Here is a 9686-nt window from a genome sequence, read left to right on the forward strand (position 1 = left end):
AATGGAGGGCGGCGGCTGGAGGATAAGGGGTGATAAGATGGCGGCTGAAAAAGTTGAAGTAGGGTTAGGGTTTGAATGAGAGGAGGTGACGGGTTTATGCCAATCCATTTTCAAACTTAAACCATTTTCACACTTTCAATCCCTCCCTGACAATTCTTTTGCAATTCGAGTCCAAAAGTTACTCTATAGGCCCCTGACTCCAAAAATCCTTACAACACATGTCCGAAAGTTACACTTTAACCCCCCATTGACCAAAAATACTACTTTTAACTTCTTGATTTTTATAGTTTATTATGTTTAACTCCTCGCACAAATACTCTAATAATTTATTGCAAATTAGGGCCAATATAAAATATAAAAATATAATATATATATATATATATATATATATATATATATATATATATATATAAATAAATAATATAAAAATACATCTTGGGGTTTTAGGGTTTACTATCTATTTATTTTATTTATTTAATTTTTATTTATAAATTTAATTTTATTTAATTTTATTGGTTTTAAACAGAATGTTACACAAACCCCTTTTATGGACCTTCAACCAAGATCCAATAAACCTCTTTAGTCCAAAATAACACTCTGATGGCCTAACACGGCCCTAATCATCCATAGTCCAATCACGACCCAACACCGTGAGTCGAAACCTGCCGAAGCTCAACTGCTGAGTGCGTGGGGCGTACTCAGCTCGTATACTAAGTGTACTCGCATAGAGGCTTGTACGCGCGACATACCAGCTTGTACGCCCAACGTACTCCTCAACTTTACCAACCTTCCTTATGCAACACTTAATTGGTTAAGACTTCTACCCAAAACCTAGATCTGACTTCTCTAAGATGGTTTATCACATAAAATTGCCAACTTTATGTCCATGCATGGCTTAATGGGGCTTTATAGCTCAGAATAACTTAACCAAGGGTCTTAACAGATGCATGAGTCCATAAACACCTTAATGAGGAAGACATGTGGACAGGGGAGTATGCCGAGCGTACGAGCTGAGTACGCTCTGCGCACTCAACGAGGGTTTTTTGGGTTTGGCCATTTTCGGTATTGGGCCATAGTGTGGATTTGAAAGTTTGGGCCTAGTTCGGCCATTAGACCTTTGTTTTGGGCTTAGGGCTAGCATAATGGGCTTTCATGGATTTTAGGCCCATGATGGGTATTGGGCCCAATTTGGAAGATTGGGCCATAAATTGGGCTTTAGGATTTAGGCCTTTTAAATAGCTGAGTTGGGCCTTGGCTTTGGGCTAAGTTAGATAAAGGGTAAAATGGTCTTATACCCTGGTGATGGGCCAAATAGCTTAGACTTTTTGGTTATAGGTCAGAATCCAATTAATAGCTGGATGTTATTGATTTTGATAGCGCGGGGATTTTCCAAGCCAACAGGCAGAGATTCAGTTGAGTGATTCAGCAACTACAAGTGAGTTTCCTCACTGTGTTTAGTGGGTCGAAGGCACCAATGTCAGCCCATGATTTTTTATATTAGGGTGCTAGATGGCTGCGTGACTTTTGCATGTGTTATGTGCTTGTATGTTTACCAGGCAAAGCCTGATGCCTTGCGGGGCCTAATGACTATCCTATATGCTATAATCTTTGTGATTATCGGATGTGTAGTATGATTATATGTTTATACGTTTATATATATATATCGGGCGGGGCCCGATGCCAGGCGAGGCCTGATAACTGACAAATCTATATACCGAGTGGGGCCCATTATGTGTTTATTACAGTGTTGTAAAAATCGGACTACTCGGCCGAGTACTCGGAATCGGGCCTCCACTGAGGCGAGTAGTGTAAACTCGGGGAAAAAAATCGGGTTCAGTCAAACTCGGTCAACCTCGCTCCAACTCGGTCCTACTCGGTCAAGAAAGTCAAAATCGGTCATCAAGTTCAAACTCGGTCAACGAGGGCAAAAATTGACAACCCGATAAAACTTATTTTTGACTTTTAAAAAAATAACCCTAAAAGCTAAAAAACAAAGCGGCATTCCCAAATTTGGTTCCCCCTAATCTTTTCTACGAGAGTTCGACTCCTGCTAGGCTGCAACTCTCTCTCGTCTTTCTCTCTACTGGCGATTGGCGAATAGCGATACCAGCAAATTGCGATACAAACAAATCGCAATGTTGTGTTCCTGAGTCGTGATTGTCCACTGGCGAAAGCGAGATCCTCCACTAGCGATCGAGGTTCTTCCTCTTCTACTCTTCCTGTATCTCCTCACTGTGTCGATTTTGGATTTCTTCTTCAATAACTCGGTTTTTTTTTTTTTTTTTTTTTTTTTTTTTGTATTTGAGTTTGTATAACCGTATATATTTCATATATGAGGATTTACAAAGGTGATTGCTCGATTTTAGATTTCTTCATCAAGAGCTCGGTTTTTTTTCAGTCCCTGACTTCCTGTTTCTCGTTTTTCCCTTAAATTGTCGGCTGGTGTGTATTAGTGTATGTATTTCGTGATTGCTTTACTGGTGTGGTGTGTATGTATCTAGTATTTGGTGTATTTGATTTCTCTACTAGAGACTGAGGTTACTACAAAAAGGTTTATGATCTTAATTTTTTGTATCAGTTTCACAGTTTGGTGTATTTGATTTCTCTACTTTGTCCCTGTTTCTCATCTTTTGTATTTGAGTTCTCTGCCAGTGGCAGTGGATATGTATTTTATAATTTAGATTTCTAGTATCAGTTTCCAAACTGTATCCATGTATGTATTTTTTTTTCCTGTTTTCTATGTAATAGACTAATAGTATATATGTTATTCTGTTTTATCACTTTATGTGACAATAACAATATGATATTATTCTTTTGAATGGGCTTGTAAATTGTAATTGTTTATTTCTAAATTGTATGTATTTCAGAATTCGGATTTCCAGTGTCAATTCACAGTTTGTATGTATTTTTTTCCTGTTTTCTGAAACAATGTGTGTGTTTTAGACTCACTAACTCACTTTGTGTTAGATAGATTTCTAACTGAAGTAATGACATCAACCACAACAACTCCGTCTACGGGATCAACTGCAGCTCAAGAGAATCTTAAACGCAAATCAAATGATCCTGGATGGGAATATGCAGTGTGTGTGAATCCTAAGAAATTGGAGCGAGTGAAATGCATTTTATGTAATAAAGAGATGGGCGGGGGAATCAATAGACTAAAACAACATATTGCACAAATTAAGGGAAATGTTTCTTCATGCCCAAAGTCCACAAAACATGACCAAATAAAATGTAGAGATGCTCTTCTTGATAACCAAAATAAAAAGAAGGGGAAGGTAGATGAAAATGAGTCTTTAAGAGTACAAGTGAATATTAGAAGTAGTGAGAATGAAACCATTACAATCGATGATGATTTGATGGAAGATTCATTTGGCTCTAAGAAGGCTAAACGTGCTTTTGAGCCTATGGATCGGTTTCCAAACACTATCAACCCCCAAGATGTTTCAAACAAGGGAAAGAGCAAACAAGAAAATATGTCAAATGTTATTCGTAAGGAACACATGATTCGTGTGAAAGAATATATTTGTAGATGGGCCTATGAATGTGCCATTCCTTTTCATGCCTTTGAAAAGGACAGCTACAAAATTATGTTGGAGGCGGTTGGCCAATTTGGACGTGGGGCACCACCTCCAACTAGATATGAGATGGGAGAAACATATATAAAGAAAGAAGTAGAAAGAACAATAAGTTTCTTGACACCATACAAAGACGAATGAAAATCTAATGGATGCTCGATTATGACGGACGCATGATCCGATAGAAAGAGAAGGATCATCATGAACTTATGTGTTAATTCAAAGATGGGGACCTTTTTTTTCATCAAAAGAATCATCGGATGAAGCTCACACAAGTGAACACATACATGAGTATGTTGAAAGTTGCATCAAAGAAGTTGGCCCCGAGAATGTGGTTCAAATTGTGACCGACAATGCTTCAAATAATATGGGAGCGGCCAAGTTGTTAAAGGAAAAAAGACCAACTATTTTTTGGACATCTTGTGCAACACATACTCTCAATCTTATGCTTGAAGGTATTAATTCTAATTGTGTTAAGTTTATAATTTAGTATTATTTATTAATTTTTAATATTATTTATTAACGTTTTATTTATTTTAAAAGGTATTTGTGGGCTACCTAGGTAAAAGAAAATTCCCAACCATGCAAAAACACTCATGGTGTTTATTTATGCTCATTATAAAACTTTGGCCATGATGAGACACTTTACCAAGAAAAGAGATATTGTGCGACCGGGGGTCACGAGACTTGCTTCCGTATTTCTTACTTTGCAAAGTTTGGCTGATAAAAAGGTCCAACTAAAACAAATGTTTACAAGTGATGAATGGGAATCATGTAGACTTAGCAACACCGTTAAAGGGAAATCCGCATATGACACGGTGGTAAATGCAACATTTTGGACCGGTGTAGCATTATGTTTAAAGGTTTTTGCCCCTTTGGTCAAAGTTCTTCGGATGGTTGATGTGGATCGAAAGCCATCAATGGGTTTTGTATATGGTGAGATTCAAAATGCGAAACAAGAAATTATTAATGCTTTAGACAACAATAAAAATCGTATGAGCCTATTATGGATATCATTTCCAAAAAGATGAAAGGTAGGATTGATACAACCCTACATTTGACGGCTTACCTTTTAAATCCATATTATCTTTATAAGAATCCGGAGATCCAAAATGATATTGATGTGACCGATGCGATTGTTGATTTTGTCGATACAATATTTCCGGGAGATCATTCTTTGCAAAACCATATCGTGATGGTTGAGTTGCCGGTTTACATGGGTAAACGAGAAAAATTTAGTCGAGAAATTGCAATTAAAGGATGTGAGGTGAACAACGACAAATTTGATCCGGGTAATATATTTTTAAATTGTATTTATTTTATAAAATTCCATAATAATAAATTTAACAATGTTTTTTTTCAACTTGTAGCGAATTGGTGGGTAGCTTATGGTGCCTCAACTCCACAATTGAGAAAGATTGTTACAAGGATACTTTCTTTAACAACTAGTTCTTTGGGGTGTGAAAGAAATTGGAGCACTTTTGAAGGGGTTGGTAGTTTACTAAATTTTAATTATAAGTTTTAAGTAGTTTATTCAAAACTTGTATGTTTATCAAACTCTTTTTTTTGCTTATTTAAATTTATAGGTACATACAAAGAAAAGAAATAGATTAGAGACGTCTAAATTGAACAATCTTGTTTTTGTTCAATTTAATGCAAATTTGATGGAAAATAACAAGAAAAGGAAGACTAAGGATATGGAAGTACTTTTCGCAAAAGATGCAAGTGAGGCTCAAGATTGGATTGTCGAAAATGATGTATTGTTGGATGAAGTTGAGCCCGATGAAGGTATGGGTGACGAGGAGTTTTTACAAAATCGTAGAAGTTCTAGATTGAGAGAACTTGATGAGGAAGAATTTGTGTCCGAGGATGAGGAAGAAATAAATGAAGATGTTGAATATGAATCGGATGGAGTTAACATCAACGGACAAATCGGAGCTACATTGGAAGAGGAAGATTAAATGATTAATCTAAATATATAATATTAAAGAATGGTGTCTATTTTTGAAACAATTTAACATTTGAAAATGTATCTTTTGTTGATATTTCACCTAATTTTGTAATGAATTTCAATCAACTAATATTTTAAATTATGATCTTTGACATGTATAATTTCCTTTAAAATAATTTTCACATGATTTACCGTATCCGAGTACTCCCCGAGTAATCCGAGTACTCGCTACTCCTCCCTCGGCCGAGCAGGTACCGAGTAGCGAGTTCTCCAACCTTGGTTTATTATGTATGATATGTGGTATTTTGGGTAACTCAATAAGTTTTGTGCTTACGATTTTCAGTTTATGTTTCAGATACTTTTGGTTTGAAAGGGAAGAGGTCGGGATGATTGTAGTGCACACACCACCACATTACGCATTTTTGTTATTACTCTGATGTTTCATGATGTATTTGACACAGTTTGTTCCATCTTGGTTTTATGATGATGTTTGGATTGCTGTTTTATTAATTTAAAAACGAAATTTTTGGTCTTAATTTTTGGCAAGTTACATATTGCTTACTTTTCTTTTTCCTTGGATCTTTTGATTTTTTTTCCTTCTACAACTTGATTGTGTTTCTTCAATTCGTTCATCGTCGTTGTTATTGTCGAGGTTTATAGGTTGAGATTGAGATAATGCAATTTGAAATGGTTGTGAAGGTTGTTGACGTTGAAAAGTTTGGGGTTGAAATTGCAGAGAACGTTGTTGTTGAAAGGCTTGGAATTGGGTTTGATTGAATTGTGGTGGTTGTTGTTGCTGTTAATAGTGTGAGTCATATGAAAGATTGGTGAATAGAGGTTGTTGCTGGATTGAAGATGTTATCAATTGCATGTAACTAAGATTTGTTAATCGATCATTTGGAGTGTTTAGAGTGGGTGGGGTATTTTGATTTGGATTAATAAAAATATATGAGGAAATAGTATTTTTTGTTGAATATGTGTGTTTGTATTGAAAGAGTATGTGTATGTGTGTGTTTGAAATGTAAAATGAATGTGTATATATAGAGAAATGTATTAGTAATTGAATGATTAATTATTATTATTATTATTATTATTATTATTATTATTAGTGTTATTATTATTATTATTATTATTTTCTTTTTTTATATATGGTAAACGGTCGAAAATGTCCCACCCATGCTCCCTCAACGGTCAAAAGTCAAATGGCCAATCAAATCATCCGTCTCCATCCGTCTTTGCGTCCACGCCACAGTCAGAACACCGGCCCTGGGGGCGGTGTTCACACGTCTTGGGGAGCTCCACGTTAGCCTCATACGTGTCTTCCATTAACCACACCAGATAGCCTCATCCGATTATTTTGAGGCCCGGTGATTCCAGAATCCAAGGTTAGGTTAAGCATGGCCGGTCCTGATGATTAAATATCCTTAAAGGCCAAGGACGAATAAGAAGAAAATGACCCTTGTCGTTATTATAAGTTGTTATTCTTAAATAAAAATATAAAATAAAAAAAATTAAGTCCTGTGCCGCTGCCCACTTTGCCCCCCTCAACGCCCCTCATGAGGTTGGGTGTGGCTTTCCACCACTTGACCATTTTATCCCTGTTAATTTCGAATGTGGGCGTTTTGGTGCCATAAGCTTTAGAGTTTACACAGAACATCTACATTAAAAAACCTGGTGCTTCTAAAATTAGAGTCTTGAAATTTTGCCCATCAATTGGGTTATTGTTTAGTTAGCTTTAGTTTAGCTCTCAACCAGTAGATAAATGTTTAAATGCACTTTGCTTATTTTTTTGTTTCCGTCTAACTCTCTAATCGTTTATCCGAGGTTTTCGTTGGTTTATATTTATTTTACTTTGTCGTTCAGAAAAAAAAAGCTGGTTTATTAGGAGACTAGTCCTAGACTCTAGCAATAGGGCTCTACGAAGGTTAAAAATAATTTGATATATGGAGGTCTCCTAGTCCTAGACACATGCAAATTTTTTAACCAACGAGAAGTAGACAAATTCCATAGTGGTAAAAATTCTAATCACTACATTACTTTTTGTTTGAACAATAACTTTTTCCATATTACGTGAAGAATAAACGACATTAATATATATCCAGAAAACAGTTGGTTTAAAAAAGAAAGAAGATGACTGAAGAAACATGAACATGATAACAATGAAGAAGAAAACCATGGTTTATACGTGAAGATGTCCGAAATCAGATGAGCACAGATGCTTCGTTAATTATTAGGTTTTAATAAAAGGACATAACGTTCAAGGGTATTTTTGTAAAAATCCAGTAATTGTACGATTTTTCTAACTTTCTTTGATATTCTTTTCTTCCCTGTCGAACAGCATGCAAAAGTTCCGGGCAACTTAACAAAGTTTGAGAGCACCTTCAAAATTTCCAAAAAAACACAAACACAATTACAAGAGATTCGAAACTTTATAATCGCTTTAATTGCTTTTGCTATTTATTAATCTCTTGTAGATGTTATCCTTGCAAATACTTTCAATCTACAAGATCTTCAATCTTCAATGATCTTCAATCTTCAATGGCCGATCAATCCATGCATGTCACCGGCAACCCAGCTCCCTCTGCCACCGGCCACAGAAATCCCGCCACCGTATACCCTTATGATTCCCCGGCTATAAATGCTCCACAAATTCAAGCCCCACCCGCGTCCAAACTACGCATACACAAATTCTTCATCTTTCTCGGCGTTTCCATCTTCATCACCGGCCTCTTAAGCTTGATAACTTGGCGGATTTGGCTCTCTTTCATCGGCTACCCTCAGTTCCAAGTCGAAACACTAACCCTTTCCAACTTCAGTGTTTAAGACGAATTTCTTTCCGGCAATTGGGACGCTCAGTTCATCGTTCGGAACCCTAATCCAAAAATTAGTGTTTACTGCGATCACATCCGAGTTGCTATTATCTACCACTTCTGCTCAATTTCAGAGACAACTGTGCCACCTTTCTTGCAGGAAACGAAGAATGAGACTGCAATTAGAGCAAGATTTACTTTTTCTGGGAAGAAGGTGCGATATTATTATGATGACATCGGTGGTGGGTTTATAAAAATCGATCTGTGGATGATCGTTAGGGTTAAGCCTAGTGTTTATGGAGCTTCACGGACGAGGTTGAGGGTTTATTGCCATGATTTAACAATTCTGGTTTCTTCAAAGACTAATGGTGGAGCTCTGGTTGATAGTCCGAAGAAATGTTGGGTGGACAGCGCCGGGGCGTTTGTGAAAATCAAGCCACCAAAACTTTATCATTGCTCGTTTAGACTATTTTAGATTATAGTTAGGTTATCTGAATGTGGTTTAACTAATTGTTCCATTATATAATAGATTAATAATATGTTCCTTTAAGAACAGTAATTTTTACTCCCTTTAGAATTTGGTGACATATGTTTGCCCTTTTTTTTTTTTTTTTTTTTTTTTTACAATTTTATTCCTTATGTCCATTTATTTTACACTTTTGTCAAATTAATTGGTCCTTTTTTTTACCCATTTTGACACTATTGGTTATTTTTTAGAAATCTTTTAATATTTAATGTTTGGCCACAAAATTTTAAGGAATTGACAACTTTAGTCCCATTTTTAAAAACTTGCTAATTCCAACTCGTTATAGTAAACTTGTCTTTTTTTTTTTTATCAACTTTCCTCCTTCCTTTTTACCCATTTTGACACTTTTGGTCATTAGAATAATTTTTTTTTCATTTTTTAGAAACCTTTTAATATTCAAAGTTTGGCCACAAAACTTTAAGAAATTGACGAATTTGGTCCATTTTCTAAAAACTTGGTAATTCCAACCCCTTTAATTCTTTAGCAATTTTGACAGTTTTGGTCATTTGAATCAAAATTTTTACATTTTTTAAGAACCTTTTAATATTCAAATTTTGTCTACAAAACTTTAAGGAATTGACAACTTTGTTTCCTTTTCTAAATACTTGTTAATTTAAACACATTTAATTCTTTAGTCATTTTGATACTTTTGGTCCTTACAGTCTAAATTTTTATACTTTTTCATAAAAACACAAAAAACGGCCCGGGGCAAAACTCCGGGTTTTTCCGCTAGTTGATTTTAAAGTTATTAATTGATAGAATTAGTGATACAAAGTATTTTCTTGCAAACACATTTTTTGATCTATGCGGATTTTCAAATT

At 35.5% G+C, this 9686-nt stretch overlaps 1 protein-coding gene across 1 annotated transcript; it reads left to right on the plus strand.

Moving 5' to 3' along the window:
- The first annotated feature begins 2024 nt into the window (after positions 1-2024).
- Positions 2025-5572, plus strand: LOC145163102 (uncharacterized). The gene is made up of 5 exons (XM_079081994.1): positions 2025-2198; positions 2972-4033; positions 4122-4870; positions 4949-5067; positions 5165-5572. Exons 3-5 carry the CDS (start codon positions 4585-4587, stop codon positions 5537-5539), a joined length of 780 nt encoding a protein of 259 aa, XP_078938120.1. The 5' UTR covers positions 2025-2198; positions 2972-4033; positions 4122-4584; the 3' UTR covers positions 5540-5572.
- Positions 5573-9686: the final 4114 nt, after the last annotated feature.

Source organism: Lactuca virosa, chromosome 3 (assembly GCF_052849685.1).
Source record: "Lactuca virosa cultivar CGN04683 chromosome 3, Lactuca_virosa_CGN04683_v6, whole genome shotgun sequence".
In the NCBI taxonomy this organism is placed as follows: Eukaryota; Viridiplantae; Streptophyta; class Magnoliopsida; order Asterales; family Asteraceae; genus Lactuca; species Lactuca virosa.

What these genes read in the sequence shown, in the direction of transcription:
- LOC145163102 (XM_079081994.1), top strand. Translation starts at nt 4,585, where the DNA reads ATGGATATCATTTCCAAAAAGATGAAAGGTAGGATTGATACAACCCTA. An exon ending in CAACGACAAATTTGATCCGG is followed by an intron (nt 4,871 to 4,948) that starts GTAATATATTTT and finishes TTCAACTTGTAG; the next exon opens with CGAATTGGTGGGTAGCTTAT. An exon ending in ATTGGAGCACTTTTGAAGGG is followed by an intron (nt 5,068 to 5,164) that starts GTTGGTAGTTTA and finishes TTAAATTTATAG; the next exon opens with GTACATACAAAGAAAAGAAA.